Source organism: Lipotes vexillifer, unplaced genomic scaffold (assembly GCF_000442215.2).
Source record: "Lipotes vexillifer unplaced genomic scaffold, Lipotes_vexillifer_v1.1 scaffold481, whole genome shotgun sequence".
Taxonomy (NCBI): domain Eukaryota; kingdom Metazoa; phylum Chordata; class Mammalia; order Artiodactyla; family Lipotidae; genus Lipotes; species Lipotes vexillifer.
This window is the reverse complement of record NW_006789873.1, coordinates 1,109,128-1,129,725: the sequence shown is the minus strand read 5'-3', so window position 1 is coordinate 1,129,725 and position 20,598 is coordinate 1,109,128. Positions and strand designations below refer to the sequence as shown.

Genomic DNA, 20,598 nt, shown 5'->3' with positions numbered 1-20,598 from the left:
AAGCCTCTCTTTCCCTGAGACATATTTCACCTCTTCTCTACCCTTTTTTGGAGATAAATCTCAATAACAGCTTTATTGAGATATAATCCACACACCATACAGTTCATCCATTTAAAGTATATAATTCAGCTCTTTTTACTATATTCACAGAGTTGTGCAACCATCACCACAATCAATTTTAGAACATTTTCATCACCTCAAGAAGAAACCCCACACCTTTTAGCTATCATTCCCCAACCGTCACCGCCCCCAGCCCAAAGCAACCACTAACCTACTTTATGCCTCTCTAAATTTGCCTATTCTGGACATTTCACATAAATGGAATCATATAATATGTGACCCTTCATGACTGGTTTCTTTCACTTAGCATAATGTTTTCAAGGTTCACCCATGTTGTAGCACGCAGGAATACTTTTTTTAAAGACAGAAGACTATTCCATTGTATAGAATATGTGTTTGTTTACCTATCTGTCTTGTTCCGCCTTTTGGCTATTGTTAATAGTACTGCTATGAGCATGCATGTACATGTACTTATTTGAGTACTTGTTTTTAATTATTTTGGCTATGCACCTAGTAGTGGAATTGCTGGGTCATGTGGTAACTCTATGCTTAACTTTGTGAAGAGCCACCAAACTATTTTCCACAGTGGTTGTGCTGTTTTACATTCCCACCATCAATGTGTGGGAGTTCCAATTTCTCCCCACCTTTCCCAGCACTTGTTGTCTTTTTTATTATAGTTGTCTTGAAGTGGTATCTTACTGTGGTTTTGATTTGCCTTTCCCTGATGATTAACCTACCTTTTTAAACTCGACTTCATCTTGGCGTGGTCTTCCACATTTGGTACTCAATTTCGGATTCTTAGACACAAATCCTTGTGAGGGCCACCACCACTTTCCTACCAGGCAAAGACCATCTAAACTGCTATACCAGATTAGTCCAGTGATTTACCCAGCCCAATAGCTAGCTAATTTTTGAAAAAGAATCACAGGAAAAATATTTAGGGAGAAAACATGGTTGTACTTTTTAATACCCACCCTAAAAGATGAGGTATTATTTATCTTGCACATGTAAAGTTATCTGGAACTTAAAAACAACTTAATTATCTTGCATACATAAATTTATCTGGAATATAATATATATTTCATATATATACAATATTTATATTCTACAGGCTCATAATAATGGAAATAAATTGCCAAATGGCTAACACTGTGGAGGTATTACTCTGTGCCAGGTACCATGCGAAGCACTTTACATGCATTGTCTCATTTAATCATCCCAGCAGCCTATCATTTGCTTCATTTTGCAGATAAAGAAACTAAGCCTCAGAGAAGTTGAGAATCTGTCTAGTAAGGGTTTACTGCTAAGTAAGTGAGAGAGTAACTGGCATTTGAAACTCACGTGGGTCAGACTCCAAAATCAGTGCTCTTAGCTACTACTCCTAATGGGTTTTAAGGGGCTGTTCTGAGAATCCAGCCATCCCTGTATCATAGTTCCTAAACGAAACTGTGTTCTAAATTCAAAATAACTAATTCAGAAGCAAGTTTTAAAAACACTATCTCTCCCTAGGTCCATCCTGTATGTCCTATGGAGGTAATGAGTACTCTGTGATACAGGATGCTCTGTTATTTCCCCAGGTTACCTTGCTCAAGTTTCAGAGAGATTCCCCGAGTTCTAGAATTTGATGACCTAGACATTATTCACAGTCTTTGTGGCTTTCTTAGACTTTTATTTTGACCCCACCAAGTAATATCCCTTCATACTAAAGTTGGAGGTCTTAGGTTTATTGCAGCCCTTTGTCCCCTCGACATTTAGATAGACCCTCTCTGAATCTTCTCCAGTTTGTCAATGATCTTTATGATCAGCCAAGAAAAAAGCTGCAAGAGTTGGGAGGCTGGAAGGAGTTCAGAGTGTTACGTTTGTTTGTTTGTTTGTTTGTTTGTTTGTTTTAACTTCTAGGGAAGTCAAATTGGAAGGCTTTGCTATGAGGTTCAGTTTTTCTTGCTATGTGCTATGTTAGTGAGAGAGAGTTTGAAGGTAGGAGGAGGCCTAAGGGCAACTCTTTCATTAAAGGGAGGGCCATCACTTCCCATAGACTAATGGCTGTATTCCATTTCCTCATGGAATGAGGGGAATTACTCAGCCTTTAGTCTTTCAGTTTCCACTCTTGGGAACCGTATTATTACCTTGTAAAACAGAGCATCTCCCCTATTAGCATTAATTGAACCCATCTTTTTCCTCTGTGAGAAACTATAGTGCTGACTTTTATCTTCAGAGCCCTATATTGAGCCTCTTCACTTTGGAGATTGACAGAGCTCAGCAACCAGCAGTAGGCTGTGAGAGGGCTTGAGCATAGCAGGAAGTAACTGTTGGGGTATCAGGAGTTATATATGTCTCAGTAACCCTTCTCGAGTTGTTCTGTACATCACCCTGGCTTTACTGTGACCCGAGCCTTTGTGAAGATGTGCTGAGTGTCGTAAGCGCACTCTCTCTCTCTTTCTCTAAATTATTAGTTGAAATGAATGGTAGTAAAATGGAAAATGGCATTAAATGCAAGACAGTAATTTCCACCAGTCTTCCTCTTTTGGCCAGATCTGAGAACAACCCCCAGAAGGCGTTTCTGGGCTCCTCTAGAGGCCTGTATATCAGGTCAGTCCATTGTTAGCCTGGAGACAATATTGTGTAATTACTCCACTGCCAGCAAATTCCCTGGTGAGAGTCTCTACAAACTTAGTGAAGACTTAAGATAGACTTGAATATATATGAAGTACTCTTTAACTTCCTTTCTACAAGGAATATTTGCTTTAGAATATAAAGAGTATTTTATTTTGGTTTGTTTACTACTGGACATCTATTGCATAGATATTTTAATATTTCTTAATAAGCATAAACACTTCTTTCCAGTCTGTAGTATCTTATTTTGTATGTCCATGTACATCTGAAAGAAGATAATAGGCCAAAAGTTTTGCTGGGTATTTATGGGTGTGTGTTTATACATATTTGCATATATAATACGTTCGCTTGGTCTCTCTCTCTCTCTCTCTCTCTCTCTCTCTCTCTCTCTCTCTCTCACACACACACACACACACACACACACACACACACACACACACTCATAACATGAAAGCCAGAGCAAATATATAATAAAATATACTAGGACCCCTCCCACCCCACCCCCATAGGAACCACAATATATAAACAAAGAACAAAGAAACCTTCCTCCTTTAGCAGATGTGAGTTTCTCTGACGATATTGTCAGGAGAATTTCACAGAGCTTATACTGCTTTGAGCACCCTACGATTCTGATCTGCAACTATTAGCCAGAGTCTGTATGAAAAGGGGCCATCTCTAGGGTAATAGCATTGTAAATTACAATCAGTGCACTCAGTTACACTCAGAAACCAAAAGATATGTAGTGCTCCAGTGTGCCTTGTAATCAGCACCTTTGAGAATGTGGGTAACAGCATCTGAACAAAAAATGGAAGCTGAACGTGTTAGAAAAATGGATGGTGGAATTAAATCATCCTTCTGATAGGAACAGCACCATTTTTGGCAGGCAAATTTTTTTTCTATTATTTTATTGATTTAAAAAAAAACCCCTAAATTGTGGCCTTGTAGCCAAGAATGTCTTTTTAAATCATTTATTGCTCTAATCAGCCTGGCAGAGCCTTTCTGTCATGCTGATAAGGAAATTAAACTTTCCTCATGCTGCGTTTACTTGCATCTTATACACAGATGTTTTGTTTTTCTTTCAGGGAGCTAATTCAGAAGTTAAAAGCTTTCATCAGCTTCTATAGTGCTTTGCCTGGCTACATCTGCAGCCATAGCCCTGTGGCTGAAAACGACACCCTTTGCTGGAATGGACAAGAGCTCGTGGAGAGGTAATCTCTTTCTAATGTTAAATTATAGCAGTATTTGAGGAATACTCATCATATGTTCATCTCAATGTTAGTTATGTCTTCTCTCCATTAATTTCATGAGAAAAATTCTAGAAAAAAACATACACATGAACATCTCTGACATGGCGGATGCTGTCTATAACTTATAGCCCTCATAGAACTTACAAACTTTTTTTTTTTTTTTATTTTGCGGTATGCGGGCCTCTCACTGTTGTGGCCTCTCCCGTTGCCGAGCAACAGGCTCACGGGCGCAGCCGCTCCGCAGCATGTGGGATCTTCCTGGACCGGGGCACGAACCCGTGTCCCCTGCATCGGCAGGCGGACTCTCAACCACTGCGCCACCAGAGAAGCCCTAGAACTTACAAACTTTGAAGCACATGGAGAACTATGGATTCAGGAACATTTTACAAATTGTAAAGCATAAAACAAGTCTTTTTTTTTGGGGGGGGGGGTGTCTTTGGCTTCTTCCATCTTCCCAATATGTGGGCCCTTATTGATTGATTGATTGATTTGAAGAAATCATATTTGTACTAATAGCTGTTATTTATTGAGAGTTAACTACATGTTAAGCACCAGGCTAAGTGCTTATTATGTATTAACTCTTTTTATCCTTACATCAATCCTATGAAATAGCATTATCTCCCCTGCCCCGTGCCCCGTGTTCTAGATGAAGATAGAGGAAAGAAGAAAGCGGAGGGAAGGAAGAGTACCATTTCACAGTATTTTTACTGAAATGTTTAATCATTTGAGCGTTTCTTAGTATAATCTGTGCTGACATTCGTCATCTCTGAAGAATTTGCTTATCACTGGAAAGGAAATAATATATATTCATTTCTTCAGCAAATATTTACTGAGCATTTTCTAAGTGCCAGTCATGTCGAAGTGAAAAGAACAGGCAAATTTTCCTGTCCTCAGTGAGCTTTCATTCTAGTGGGCTAATGGTATTCCTAACCTCCATTGCTTTGCATGTGTAAGGAATAGCTTACAATTAAAGAATTAAATCGGGAGGGTAGAATGCTTAGGAAACCATATGGAGTTGATGAACATGCTTTCAAAAATGTCTGTGCAAGGGGTAGCATGTTGTAGAGGAGAATACAGAAGAGACCTGGATGCAAGTTCTGAATCTTTCACTGACCAGTTGTTTAACCAAGGGCAAGCGACTTAATCCCTCCGAGCCTTAGTTTCCCCATCTAAAAACTGAGATGGTTGGATTAGAGCACCTCTGGCTCCGGCAGTCTGTGTGTTTCATTTCCTTATGGATTTATACATTCATCCATCCCTTCAACATTTATGTTTGAGATACTATGTGTTAGGCACCAAGGTAGGAGTTAGGGATATGAGGGTGAACAAGATAGGCAAGTTACTTGCTTTGAGGAGCTTACATTCTAGTGGAACCCAATATCTGGACACAGGATAATTAATCATTAATTAATCACGGAATTAATTAGCAGTGTAATGTCATGGACAGAGGAAGGCTTTGGAGCCAGATGAACTTGGATTTGCATCTCAGTTCTGTTACTGACTGCGTGTGCCCTGGGGTGAGTCACTTCACCTAGAAAGTCTCAAGGTCCTCTTCTGTAAGGAAGGGGCATCTCACAGGGTTGTTGTACCTAGTAGGTGAGGTAAAGCCCCTAGCAGACTGGCAGATAATGGAAGCTCAGTTCATGTTACTTCTCTTTTTTTCTTCCTTTCCCCACCACCCCTCCTCTTCCCAATGCAAAGTAGAACACGTGCCTGAAAACAGCTTGTTTCTCAAGTAAGCTTTGTACTGACCTGGAACAATGAGAATGAGGTGCTAATGAGACTGAGGTTGCATGCCACCCTGGAGATAGACTTCTCTGTAGCAAATGTGAATCAGGCTGGAGGGATTAATGGCCCCATGTAGCCCACTCTATTCTGGAGAAATGGTGTATCTTTATCACCCTAAAATCTCTTATCAGGTACTGAGTAGAATCATGGAAATGTACCTGACTGTTACCACGTATTCATTTAAATTGTCAAAGAAAAGCAGTTGGCTATTTGGCTTTATAAAAAGCAGATGCCTTAAAACAGGTATAAATGGTATAATATTTAAAAAGAAAAACGCCCACAGGTCAAATACGTGGTTCTTGCATAAACTTGATGAGAGACCATCCCAATGGCTTACCCATTGGTATATTAAGATGGTGAAAAATGAACAATCCCTGAACACTAATTTGTTTTAAGCAGCATATCTTGTAACCATGGAAATTTTGGTTTATATTTATTTACTAAAGTAATCATTCATTTATTTACTCATTTAACAAATATTTGAGTACCTACTGTGAATCAAGCACTAATATGTTTCCTCACTGTTGTGATTGTTTAGAGCAAATGTTGTAACCCCACTGGATATGTCTTCTGGTATATCAGATGATCCAGTTTTAGCTAATTCAAAAGAATTTCTTGTCAGGCAGGCCTGTGTTTTTTTGGTTTTTTTTTTGTTTGTTTTTTGTTTGTTTGTTTGTTTGTTTTGTTTGTTTTTTCTTGCGTTATGCGGGCCTCTCACTGTTGTGGCCTCTCCCATTTGCGGAGCACAGGCTCCGGACGCGCAGGCCCAGCGGCCATGGCTCACGGGCCCAGCCGCTCCGCGGCATGTGGGATCCTCCCGAAACGGGGCACGAACCCGCGTCCCCTGCAACGGCAGGCGGACTCTCAAGCACTGCGCCACCAGGGAAGCCCAGGCCTGTGTTTTTTTTAAATTTTTTTTTGGCTGTACTGGGTCTTCACTGCTGCACGCGGGCTTTCTCTAGTTGCGGTGAGCAGGGGCTACTCTTTGTTGTGGTGCGTGGGTTTCTCATTGCCGTGACTTCCCTTGTTGCAGAGCCTGGGCTATAGGCGCACGGGCTTCAGTAGTTGTGGCACGTGGGCTTCAGTAGTTGTGGCACGTGGCCTTCAGTAGTTGTGGCACGCAGGCTCTAGAGCGCAGGCTCAGTAGTTATGGCGCACGGGCTTAGTTGCTCCACGGCACGTGGGATCTTCCCGGACCAGGGCTCAAACCCGTGTCCCCTGCATTGGCAGGTGGATTCTTAACCACTGCGCCACCAGGGAAGCCCCGAATTAGTGGGATTTTTAAAAATTGAATTTTACCCATATACTACTTCATGTTCAGTATGCCTTTCATGAAGGATGTTGTCCTGGAACCAAGAAAGTCCTTTTCTATCGAATGGAAGAATCCAAAGCCTGCTAACTTTATTTTATTTTATTTTATTTTAAATTTATTTATTTTTGGCTGCATTGGGTCTTTGTTGCTGGACGCGGACTTTCTCTAGTTGCGGTGCTGCTAACTTTAAATGAGTCCAAAAGTTAACTAAATGCACTTCTGCACCATGAAAATAACTGTTAAACTTCTTTGTTTAATTTGCTAGCTTTTAATATCTTAGGATATTGAAAATGATAGAATAAATATTATAGTATGGAGGAAAACTATTATTCCAAACTCTTACTTGTACTTTGAAAAAACAATTTTTTCGGAACAACTTTTACTGTTGATATATAGTCTGCAGGAATAAAAGAAGGAAGGAAGACAAAAGAAGGTGGGAGGCAGGAAGGAAATCAAACGTGTTGGTAGACAGAATAAGGATAGTGTAATCCAGGAAGTGACCCTTCCATGGTTGGCAACCTCGTGTTATAATTAACCTGTACTTTAATCACTGACCTAACGCAACGATGGGACTAGGGAATAGTGTCGAACTAGATTTTTACCAAATTACTCAAGAATATACATTTAATAATATGAAGTTCTGTACCCTGAGGACATGTGTGCCCTCTGTTTGCACCATTTATGAAGATTAGCTTTGCGCTGCATGTCTCATCTATAGTTAAATCCTCTTTCCAGTGCTTTTCATTTAGTTTCTCATTTAATTTAGTCCTGAGTAACAGTTGCCAATTCATATTGTCAAGTGGCTTGTGACTTTGTTGCCTTTATAGGTTGGATTTGTGTTCCTTTTTTTAGTCAAGAAAATTTATGAAAAGCAAGGATCTTGAGAGAGAACAAGACTTGTCAGTGGAGACACCTGATTAAAAAGAAAATATTGATGTTGAAGAAAATATTGATCAATATCCATGTCAGCTGGGTTATCATAGCTGTTTATACCCTCCTACTATGGACGTACAGATCTTTCAACTTTTAAAGAGTCAAACAAGTCATTGTCTCTCTAAATGAGGTCATATTTCACATCCTTTCAATTTTTATCTCTTATGAACAAAATCAGTTGAACTATGCAGGAAAAGAACGTTTTCACAGATCTAGTCTCGGAGTACCACATAAGCATCATTTGTCCTTCTCACCTCCCCCTCCCTCCACCACCTCCTCATCTTGGCTGGAGATAAATATTGGCTTCCAGGATTTCACAGAGAAATCTTCAAATTAGCAGGCTTGGCTTGTGTGAGGTATACTCCATCGTGAGAGTCACCATGTATCCTACAGGCAAAGATCTCCTGCCGTTGCCAAAGGCAGAAAATCCTCCTTCTTTTGCCTTTGTAGAACTACAGTGAATTTCAATTACAGAATCTCTGAGACCAAGAGAAAAATAAAGGAGCCCACAGAAGTAAGCTAACACTGGGCTTAACAGCTAAATGTAGGCTTTGCCTGTATGAAGAGTGAACAAATTAGCAAATACATTCTCAAACACCTTTTTAGAACTGTTAGGCCAAATATCTGGAAAACTGGCTGAAATATTCACCCTTCTTCTGGATGGTTTGATATTATGTAAGCCCTATTTTATTGTTTAATCAAGTTTATTTTAAAATAGCATAAGAGAGAAACTGTTTGAACCTATACGTGTTCAAAAACCTTAGTTAGAAAAAAATACTGGGTTTTTTCCCCTACATTTAACATCTGATAATGCAGGTTCCTTCAACAGAGATTGAGCACTTACTATGTACTAGGCCCTGTGGGGCATCCAGTGATAGGTAGAATGCAGTGCCTGCCCCTGCTGAGGAGTTTACAACTTAAGGAGAAGAATGAGAGGAAAAAAGTCAACCAGCCTCCTTCCTCAGCAGTCCAGGCAGAGCTCCCCTCAGAGCCGTCACAGCAGAGGCTCCTACCCATTTGTATTGGGCGTGCATGCTAGTGTGTGTGTGTGTGTGTGTGTGTGTGTGTTTTATTACGGTGAAATTCATATAATATAAAATTAACCATTTTAAGGTACACAATACAGTGGCATTTAGTACATTCACTATGTTGTACAGTCATCACCTCTATCTTGTTCCAAGACTTTGTCATCACCCCAGAGGAAACCTTATACCCATTAGTGATCACTTCCCATTCTCCCCTTCCTGCAGCCCCTGGCAACTAACCAATTCTGGATATTTCATATAAATGGAACCATTCACTTAGCATAATGTTTTTCAGATTCATCCAAATTGTAGCATGTATCAGCACTTCTTTTCTTCTTGTGGCCAAATAATATTTCATTGCATGGGTATAGCACATTTTCGTTATCCAGTCATCAGTTTTCCACCCATCTTTATATTAACCCTGAGCAACTACTGCTCTAATCAGGCTTCTCCCACCATTTCTGAATCAGCTTGGCTCACCCTTAACCTTGAGGACAGGACAGCCTTCAGGTCTCCCACCCCCATCATACTTGACCACCACCTAAATGCTAGCCTCTCCCCCACCTGGCCTCATCTCTATATTCCTTTGCATTTTTTCTCCCATGAGTCTTTTTCTCTCAGCGAGCGCTGTGTGTATAGTCAGCTGGTCTCTCCTGCAGTCCGCATACCTCCTATAGGAGTTTATACTTCCCTAGTGACTTTGAGGTTTATCAATTGCACATATACAACTACTTATACTTTGTGGCACGATGCCTCAGTTCCCTCTGTATCCACTCCTAGCTGGTTTTGTTGCTCCTCTGCCATGTTGCTGTGCTTGATGGGCCTGGATCAAAACGTCAGCCCCAGAATATTGCTGTTATCTTCTGGCTGGTAGATCTGCATGGCCACTTTTGTTCATTATGGATCAGTATCCATTTTATATTTTCTCGGCATGACTCTGGGACTCTCAGTGGAGTACGTGGGGCACCTGGCATTAGAGAATAAACTCCCTGAGATCCGCGGGGGCACATTGCACTGAACGTGCGTCCTCTCCCTCCTACGCAATCTTATCTTCCATTTCACCTGAGAAATGGTATACGTACACACTCACTGCAAATTCTCCCTTATTTCCACTGATCAGACAAGTCTTCCAATGTTTATAGTGCCTCTCCAGGATTTCTCTGCTTAATTGGAAAGGCAGAAGCAGGAATATACAAAGCAATTATTTTAATTCTCAAGGAGTTTGGTTCTTGTCTCTAAACCTTCTGGATGCTTCAGAAAAGTAGCGTAACGAGACTGTTTTTCTTCTGCTGAGTTGGAGGGATAGACTGTGTCATGTCAACAAGTGGGAATGAATGAGAGAACCGTTAACACCCAATTCCTGACATGTACAAAATAATATTTTTTTTTAAATGAGATGAACAAAACGGCTGGGTTTTGCCCTATAATGTAGGAAAGGTGAGGGGAAATAGTCGATTCTGTTTTTATAATGCAGCTATTTTAAGAACACTGTTTTGAGGACTTGAGGTAGGGGAGGGACCAATTTCTAGCACTATCAAGGTTTTCACTGGTTTAAAGAGCAAAATGGAAAGACCTTCAGGGTCTTCAATCTGGTTATGAAGGAATTAATTGAAGAAAAGACCGATGTGTGGAGTGTATACATATTCACTTGCACAGCTCATTCCAATCACATCAGAACAGGCCAGTGATATGCAGCAGTCGCTCTATATAGCTCCCATGTTCTCATGCTAAAATAGGTTATTATTTATTATTTGAGTGTTGTTTGTTAGTTTAGGCTTACGTTGTAGCTTTTCTCCAAAAGGCTCAAGGCAGTGTACATAGAACTTTGAATATGGGATAGCCAATGAAAACACCAGTGGGGAGGCAAATATAAAATAAAAAACAGAGCCAAGAGGAAGTGGGCACAGGAAAGAAAGTAAACGGCGGATCACAGAAATAATATTGAATGGTATTGAGTCAGGTTCTAAAGTCATTTACTTCTGAACTTGTTTAGGCACAAGTCAGACTAAACTCCTGCTGTAGCCAAGGCTTATAGCTCTTCCTAGCAGCCCCTGTTGTGATGGTCGGAGGGTTAGAAACTGTGGTCGGCCTTCAATACCCCAGCTCTTCTCATTGCTAGTTCTTCCTTTGCCCCCTATCCTGTAGGAAGCTCTGCTTATGAAAGGCTGGCAGGAGGGAGAGAGGGACAAATAGGACTTTGGTATATATATATATATATATAAAAAATAAAATAAAATAAAAAACTAAAATTATATATATATATTTTTTTTTTTTTGACTGGGAAAGTAACTTTATTTTGTTTGGAGCACTGTCTACCTCCACAGTTCTTGGTCCCCTTCAGACATTTTTTGGATTTCATTTCATTCAGTTTTCCTGGAAGCAGAAACATGACACTTCACTTTTTTCTGATTTGAGTGTATGTCCTAGAATGAAAATACTGAGGTATAGCTAGTATAGCAGCTTATGTATTCTAACTTGCTTTAGGTAAGTCAAGATTTTTCATGGAAAAGTTTTGAAGGAAAAATAGATTACATAGAAAATGACTTAACTTGGTGTAGCATGAAATATATGTGTCAGCTAGAGATTTTTTTATAATCTTGGTAAGGTAAGACAGATAAATTTGGGGTACGCCCCCATGTAATAATTCCTGTAAGGGCTTACTTAGACTGACATATTTTCCGTTATAGATTTATGTCAAAAGTTGTCTTTAGTGACAGCTATTTTTCAGAACCTCCTCTATGGCAATACAGTGACATTTATCCCTTAAGATTATAGTGTCACATACAGCAGCTCTACCTGCAGAATTGAGTGAGAAAAACCCAGCTTATCCTACTGACTGACAGCATAATATGGTCTGCCACGTTCAGGATGGGCTGTACTTGTCAAGTGTCAGGTCTGAAGTAGCAGGAGGAGACATCCTCATGGCTCAGCAGTGATGTCTGTAGCCACCTGTTGAAGGCTGGATGGCTTATTCTTGAAGCAGATTGTGTTCTCTTAGTTCTTACGCCAGCCCCACCGTGCTCAGTTGGATCATCTCATTATATGGAGAGCATTTGGGGCCTCCGAGGCAGGTCCCAGCATATCCATACCGTCAACAAATCAATATCACCACACAGCTTCCTCTTTGAAATGTGATTCTGAAGGTGGAGTAAGACCTGTCTCCTCTCACTGTCACTGCTCTGTGCACCAGACCTCTTCTATTTTTGCTGGGAAGGCTTAGGAGATGGGTCCATGAAGGACTATAATTGCTTTGAAGAAATTATTTATTTAGCACATCAGGGCTTTTACGTCCTTGAAGTATTTCTCCTTCCGAGTAGGCGCTCTGGTAGGTCACCGACTGATTTCACTGAGGCTGCCAGTCCTTAAAATATCTTGGGACATCTTCTTTAGGAAAAGCCTTGAGGGCATATGGCCGTTCCCGCAGTCTGCAGGTTGTTGGTGTTCAGCCCGTTGATCATCAGTGGTACAGACAATTATAGGGAGAAGACCCTGAGAGGTTAGGATGCATGAAACAGGTGATCGGTGCATTATCAGGAAGAGTGAGCGCAGTCATTAGAACAATACAGATGGAGATTTTCATCCTGGTTTACACATTGACTCTGTGCTTCTGGCAAGTCATTTAGCATCACGTTCTGTTACCTTGTTTGTGAGATGGGCATAATGGTATTGTGCAGGATTGTTGTGAAGCTGTGTGCTGGCCCGTAGGCACTGAATAAATGATAGCTGTTGATGTTATCACGTCATTAGAGTGTGGCTGAGCAGGACAGTTAAAGGTCCAGAGCAAGGGTGAAGAGCTGTAGGCCATTCCTCCTGTAAAGGTAAACTGGATTCAGGGTAAATATCTATACGTCTTTTGGAACAAAACTGTTGAATGGGGAGGCTGCTCAAGCAGGGTCGTACCATTTGGGATTCATTTGGGGTAAGAGGATAATAATGGGACTCTTTATTTCTTGTGACACTTAAACTGGCTTTAAGTGGGCATTCCAGAAATGTTTTAAGTAATGTCAGAATCGTCGATGGGACCCAGCATGGTTTTGGCTGTATACATTCTGGTTGATATTTATTTACGAATTTGAAATCTGCCATTGCTTTTTATTCACCCCTCGGAGAGCATGTAAAGGAGGTGACGAATTGATTGAAACAAGGCTGCTGGAAGGCACAAGTGCCCTGGCCTTTTCCTGGTGAAGTAGACGGTCAGTCCTTGAGTGATAGCAGTGTCACTTCATCAGAACACCTTTGACTGACACAAATGGGACACACCTGAAACATTTTCATCCAGGTACTCTGACCCAGAAGTGTTATTTCTGGTAGTCAGTCGCTGAGTATCAAGAAAATGGACTCTTGCGACTCCGAGTTTGAAGGACAGGGAGAGGCCTGTTAGGGAAGCCTCTTTCTTGGGAGCCTCTTGCCGTTGGCCCTGCTCTTAGACCCCTCTGACTGCCTTGTTGTTGGGACTTTTGTGGTTGTGGTTTTCATTTTTCTCCCCTGCAGCCTGCAGGACATGGTTGGCAGGTGCCACTTCTTTACTGCCACTGGCCCCAGTTCTTCCCCCAGGGTAAGCTTTTGGGGACTCCATTGAAAGAAACTCAGCTCTCCAGTCTTTTTGCCCTTTCTTCCTATACTTAAGCAAATACAAAATATGGCTTGAGTTTCTCTGATGATTTTTACTGATAAAGTCAAGCACTTGGGAGTTAACAAAAAGCACACAGAGGCAAATTGCGAAGTTACATGGCAGTGGTAAAAAGCCATGGGGTAGAGTGTTTCAGCTCACAACTTTGGGGTCAGCAAGCCTGGGTTCGGATTTCTGCTCCAGTATGTATTAGCTCTTTGTCTTCTCTGAGCCCGTTTCCACATCTGCACAATGGAGTTAATAATCTCTACTTTTAGAGGATTGTTGAGAGAATTCAGAAAGATTGTGAAATACAGAGTATAGTGCCTGGAACACAGTAGGCCCTCAAGAAAGGGTAGCTATTACTGCTGTTATTCAATAAAATAAGCCTATAAAAATGGTCCTTCCAGTTCTTTACTGGAAGAGAGTTGGAGCCTGGCTTTAGCTCCCTTCAGTGACCCATTTCTTAATTCTTCAGGGAAACAGCTTTACGTGCTCCCTCTGATTTGTATCTTTTTTCTTCTCCCGTCTGCAAAAACATTAAAATCCTCATCCCTGGCCCTGCTTGGCACAAATGGTGGGCATTTGGGTCCACTGGTGATTAAGGGAGAGTTATTTGAATCTATGGGTATGTACTGGACTGGCCTTCCTACCTTCAATATCTTGTTTTATAGCAAAGGCAGTTTCAACAGTTCCTCCTAGAACTTCTTAACAGTGATTGACTCAGGTAATCTTCCTATTTTGCTTACAATAGAAACCAGGAAGGGTCTAGTCGTCCAGTGCTCTGAAGTCCTTCCTGTCACCCTTGGATTAACCTTTGTGGAAAAGGAGAGAGGTCATTGAAATCGGTCATGATTTCCCAATTTCTCAAGCCAATGAATTTTACTTTTTTACGTGAGTTTGGCTTTGATCCTTGGATTTGTCGCCTCTGTAAGGAAGTTTCATTTCCCTGTGAAGGAAAATGTATTTTCATTTGTAGCTCCGGTGTCACAGGAGCTTCCTACTTTTTGCCTCCAAATATTTTAGTGATCCACGTGTCAGATGGATCTTAAACCACCCTAGGGGCTTCCCTGGTGGTGCAGTGGTTGAGAGTCCGCCTGCCGATACAGGGGACACGGGTTCGTGCCCCGGTCCGGGAAGATCCCACGCGCCGCGGAGCGGCTGGGCCCGTGAGCCGTGGCCGCTGAGCCTGCGCGTCCGGAGCCTGTGCTCCGCAACGGGAGAGGCCATGGCAGTGAGAGGCCCGCGTACCGCAAAAAAAAAAAAAAAAAAAAAAACACCCTAGTTTGAGCCATTCATTGGCCCGTTTTGTCCACTTTCTCACTTCTGGGCGCAGCTTCAGGCTGCACTTCAGGAGCTGGGATGAGTCCCCGTTTCATGAGAGCCAGAGTGCGCTGGCCTCACCCGAGGTCAGGGTACACCAGCCTTGAGTTGCAGGGATGTGTAGGGGGTTACGCTACACAAGAACTCAGGCTGAAAAGCTAATGACCAGGACCATCCTAGAAGGGGCCAGAAAAAGGTACTGTGCTGGCTCACCTCTCCTTATCCTTGACTCAATGGCATCTCTTCTGAGGAGCCTGAACCCTCCTGCCCCATATGCCCTAGTCTGGGTTAAGACCCTCAGCACATAGGTGTCCCTCTGGCACGTCTCCGGTTACATGTCTTCTCTAATCTTCCACTAGAAGACAAGTACTGTGTCTTCTAGCTATATATCCTCATTGCTTAGTTGTACCTGCCATAGAGTAGACTCTCCATACATTTTTATTGAATTCCATAAATAAGCCAACAAACATACTTGTTGGAACAAACCAAAGCGCCAGATCTAGCTTCCCCATGGTATGTCTGTGTGCCTTTGGACAGGTTTACTTAAACTCTCTGTTGTTTTTGTTTTTTTTTTTCTCCTTTATGAAACGGTGAAATTAATGCCTCCCCTGGCAACCTCATAGGGTGTTGTGAGACTCCAATAAGCAAACATGTATGAAATAGCTTTGAAAATTGTGAGGCGCCCTCCATTTACTGGGTGTTAATGTAGAAAAGTAGATCAGATACGGAGGGAAGTTCTACCACGAATAAATGGAACTATATGTTGTCTAATTAACACAGCATTACTGGCTCTCTTTAGAAACACAGAGCTTTTAGCAGCTTCCCGAGTATCTCTCTCTATGCATCTCTCCAGAAATATTACTTTAAAAAAATGTGTTTTCCTTAAGCAAATTCACCTATTCCCACAAATTCTGTTTTTAAACAAGTCATGCCATGGTGTTGAATAAACCAATTGACCCTGCATAAGGAAATACTTTGAGGGATTTGTAGCATCAGTTTAAATTAATGAAAAGTCTGAGTGACAGACTTTTACAATAAATGCAGCTTTATTACTTGCAAACACATATAAATAACAGTGCTGGGAATAGAACATGGAGAAAGACAGCCTGCATCGGAGAATTGAAGTGAACAAATAAGAATCATTGATAATGAGGCTGTTGCTGTGTGAATGTCCTGCTAAAGACCATCATCCTCAAGCTGGCTAACGTTCCCCTGGTGAAACCCATTTATTGAAGAAACTCTTTTTTCCCCCTTCATAGACGCGAAGAAAGTCCTATTAAAACCCCCTTCACATGGCTTCTGGATAGCACAGCTTTTCCAAACCCCAGTGGGTGGCATTTAGCAGTAGTGCTCTGCACTCTAGTTATAACAAATAGCAATTCTGAACAGCAAACACCTTCTGGCCGCTACGGCGATCAGCTTGTTCCAGTTTGCCCAAGACTTTCCAGTTTGGACACAGAAAGTCCCGAGTCCCGGGAAATTTCTCAGTCTCAGGCAAAGAGGGACAGTTGGTCACCTCCTGGCACCTGTGCCCTTAGGAGCTACTAAATATGGGAAAAGGTGCAGTTGTAGGAGGTTTACATTTGGATGGATGAAGGGAGAGCTGCGGAATTGCAGCTCTGTTGGGTTTTCTACCTTCTCTATTTACCTTCTCTTACCTTTTCTTGCCTGAGGCATTCTGAAAACTTCTCTCTTCCCTTTGCCCCCTCCAAATCCTGTCTGAGGGTGCAGTGTAACTTCAGGAAGTAGGACTGAGCAGAGGGCGTATAGCTCAGTGGTAGAGCATTTGACTGCAGAAAGTAGGACTGAAACAGTGAAGGTGCTTAATGATGATAAGAGCTAACATTTCTATGGTGCTTACCATGTGTGCATTAAGTATGTTAATTCTCACCACAGCCTTCTGATCTGGACATGATTATTACCCCCATTTATTGATAATGTTAACAACAGAAGCCACAGCACTAGTAAGAGGGATGGGATCCAAAGTCAGACAATCTGTTCTCTCTTACCCACTATACTGCCTGTCAGATGCTTGGCTTCTCTCCTTCATGGGTTCAAAACCCTCCTACCTTCTTCCCGTTCTTGATGGAAACCCTGATCTAAGCTTGCTGTCCTCTCTAGTCCAGCAGACCTGGGATGGGTGTCCTGTCTGGCTTTCCCTGGCCTGTGCTGCGAAATCCTATCCTTTCCTTGGTCTCTCCCCAGTCCAGACCCAGTAAAGTTGCAGTACCTTTCCTGCCTCTTGCACTGTGCTTCTGTGCTCTCAGATTTTCTCAGGGCCGGACGGTGGCATCTCCTGGGAGAAAGAGCCGATGACCTCCATTCCATCTCCTCTACACAGTATCTCTTATGATGAAGCCATTGCCTATGTATCCCCTATGGAGCTGTGGAGCCCATGCAAGTAGAGACCCTTCAGCCCTAGACTGGAAGTCCAGCCTGGGTCTTAACTCTACCACGAGCTGGTTTGTGTGACCTTGGGCCAGCCACAGCCCTTCAGCATTTTATTTATAAAATGAAGGAGTTAGACAGGATGACCTCTAAAGCTCTTTCAAGCTCTGACAGGCCATGAGATCCTATGGCAAGGATATTTGAGGGAGGGAGGAGTCCGAGAGGAGGAGGGATGCCATAAAGCCGCCTTGGTGACTTTGAATTTCCAGTTCTTTCCCCGATGGCTTCCCAAACAGACCAAAGTGAAAGCGATTCAAAAGGAGCCCCGGGGCGTAATCATTCTCATTAGAAGAGATCCTCCAGGTATCTTTGGGGCTAGAGGGGAGCAGGTAGGTTGGCTGTTTGAGATGTTGTCAGAGGTCTCAGTTTCTGATGTTGGAGAGTTTGGTGTGAAATTCACATAATTAAACCTTAAAGAAATTGTCCTCTCCCATATAGCACCTCACGACCCCAGCGGAGCTTCTGAGCAAAAGAAAGGGAATTCAGTGTCTGTTGCTCCTAATAATATTTGACACAAACCACCCAGAATGAAAATTAGAAGCCCTCTAACCACAGAGATATATCATTGAGGGGACAGATACATCTAGGGGAGTGCCGAGGGCTGAAGGGCAGGTAAGAGCAGAGGGATACAAAGTGGCTGAGAAAACCCGAGGGAGGGAGAACATTCTCTCTTTTCCGAGACACTCCGGGCTAGAGAGCTAGGGTAATTTTTGACCTAGTTGTCCTTGTGTGCATTGCTGTGAGCTTTTATTAAGTATTTATGTATGTAGCAGTTTATGTTTCACCAAGTGCTTTACAATCACTTTTATTTGGCTTGGTAAAGTTTTCCTGGAATCCCATCTATTTTACGATCAGGAGAGTCACTTTTGTTTGCTTAGCACCTCCCTGTGTACAGCCTCACACAATAGGCCACTTGTTCCGGCAGGAGAGCAGGTGCAAAGAGTCAAGGAGCTAAAGGCACCTGCAGCTCCTGGGGCGGTTGGAATGGGGGTGGTTTACACTTCAGTTCACCTTTCCTTCCCTCCGTTATTCTTTAGTTTTATTGCTGGCAACTAGAGAGCGGCAGTGCCAGGCTTGGACCTGCCAAGGGCAGAGCGATTCTGCTAGTCAGACCCTGGCAGTGTGGTAGGCTCTTTCCCCTGTGCTCGTGGCTCTGTTCTGGTTCCTCTGGCCATGCCCACCGTGGCCACTGTCTTCCACCAGGCAGACACCTGCTGAGTGTGTTTCCTTCTGCTACCCAGGGCTCTGACTGCAGCTTAGATTCTGGGGCTCTGAGGCTGATTTTAAGAGAAGGCAGCAGAGGGCTTCCCTGGTGACTCAGTGGTTAAGAATCTGCCTGCTAATGCAGGGGACACGGGTTCGAGCCCTGGTCCGGGAAGATCCCACATGCCACGGAGCAACTAAGCCCACGCACCACAACTACTGAGCCTGCGCTCTAGAGCCCGCGAGCCACAACTACTGAGCCCGCGTGCCACAACTACTGAAGCCCACGTGCCTAGAGCCCGTGCTCCGCAACAAGAGAAGCCACCACAATGAGAAGCCCACGCACAGCAGCGAAGAGTAGCCCCCGCTTGCTGCAATTAGAGAAAGCCCGCACCCAGCAACAAAGACCCAACGCAGCCAAAATTAAAAACAAATAAAACAAATAAATTTAAAAAAAAAAAAAGAGAGAGAGAGAAGGCAGCAGAAGTGGCAGCTCCACTTTCTTCAGACCAGACCTTTCAGCGTCCTTGGGCAAGTCTAACCCCTTATTCTTGCTAGTTCCTTCTCTCTCCCATCAGCCACAATGGCGCTCTGTGCCAGCTCTCTGGGTGTCATGATGTGAGGTAGGCTGCTGTGTGTGTCCTCGGCTCATGAAGTGGTAGAGCTGCATGCTGTCAATCACAAGTTTGCAGGGGAATCCAACACAGTCACTAGTTGAAGATTTCATTTTCTGAGGACCAGATTTGCCAAAGCCAAAACCAGGATCTGGTTCATGAAATACAAACTGGAGATAATGAGCTAGAACATTGGAAAATTCAGTGCCTCCAACTGTCAGGGTTCTGTGGCTGAGCACAGGGCTATATGTAAGTGCTTAATAGGTAAGTGTGGAATAAAGGGTACTTACATTCTATACTGATGGAAGACAGCAAATCCTTCCTCTGACCCCCAAAACTGAGAACCTAGAAATCTCACCATCAGATTTGAAACCCTCTCAAAGTTATTGCCTTGACCATACAAATATAACAGATGGGTCAGAAGATTTGTTTACACAACAGTAAAATCTCATTAAATCAGGCCCAGAAGTGGGCCAAAGTTTACAGTAGTGGAAAAGGGTTTGTGATGCAAATTGATATCACTAGCAGGTGTGTTTCTTGGGTGGGCTCAGTGTCTGTCGGGGCCCCGGTGATTGGTCCCTGGGGATGGGACAGAGGCTGAAGGAGTGGTGCTTGGGCTGTGGGAACTCTCCTGTCTGGCTGGCCCAAGTGGGAAGTGACCCACCACCTGAATACTGATGTTTGCTGGGGCACCGGGCAGGAACTCTGCCATTCCCTAGCTAGCCGTTGGTTTCCACAGTGGCGCAATCTAGCAGGTGGGACACAGGGGCAGGTTTTCCTGGCAGGACCCAGACAAAAGTCCAGTGTAAGACAGGTCCTCAGTCACTGGCTGCAGATTTAGGGGGAAGACCCCAGGGGAACAGACTGACAAGAGCTGGGCCGAATAGGTCAGAGTCTCCACCACCGAAGGTGAGCTTCGGATGAGGTCTTCAGACTCTTCAGTTCAGTTCAACAGACGCTTATTGACTGCCTACTGTGTGCCGGGCACTGGAGAAAGCAGAGGACTGACTTGGGGGTGAATACAAACGAGGAAACCAAGGTGGAATTCAGGCCATATGGCCCGGGAAAATATAGCGGGCAAAAGGAAGTCATGCCTGAACATCTGAGATTCACTCCAAAAGCATGAAATACTGGCTCCGAGGAGCAAAAGACTAATTCCAGAGACTGGGGCCTGATAGGCTGGGCAGCTAAGCTATCACCTTCCTGCCTTTGTCACCATTGGCTCAGGATCTCGGGAGGGGCCTAATCCTGCACATTGAAGGTTTCAGTGCCTATAAATGACTGTGGCTAAGACAGCAGAAGCTGACGGCAAAATAGTGGCAGGAATGTTGAGCTTTCTTTTAAAGTATTTCAGCAGTACCCATTCATGTGAAAACAGTGTATCCTCATAATCTTTGGCGGTTCATTAAATAAAGTTCAGCAG

At 43.1% G+C, this 20,598-nt stretch overlaps 1 protein-coding gene across 3 annotated transcripts in view; it reads left to right on the top strand.

Moving 5' to 3' along the window:
* The window catches only part of GPC3 (glypican 3), a 452,076-nt gene that overhangs the window by 288,473 nt on the left and 143,005 nt on the right, over window positions 1-20,598 (top strand). For all 3 annotated transcript variants that reach the window (XM_007462877.1, XM_007462876.1, XM_007462875.1), the window contains one exon: window positions 3,756-3,881. In XM_007462877.1, coding sequence (XP_007462939.1) covers window positions 3,756-3,881 — 126 coding nt within the window. The remainder of the gene's footprint in view (window positions 1-3,755; window positions 3,882-20,598) is intronic.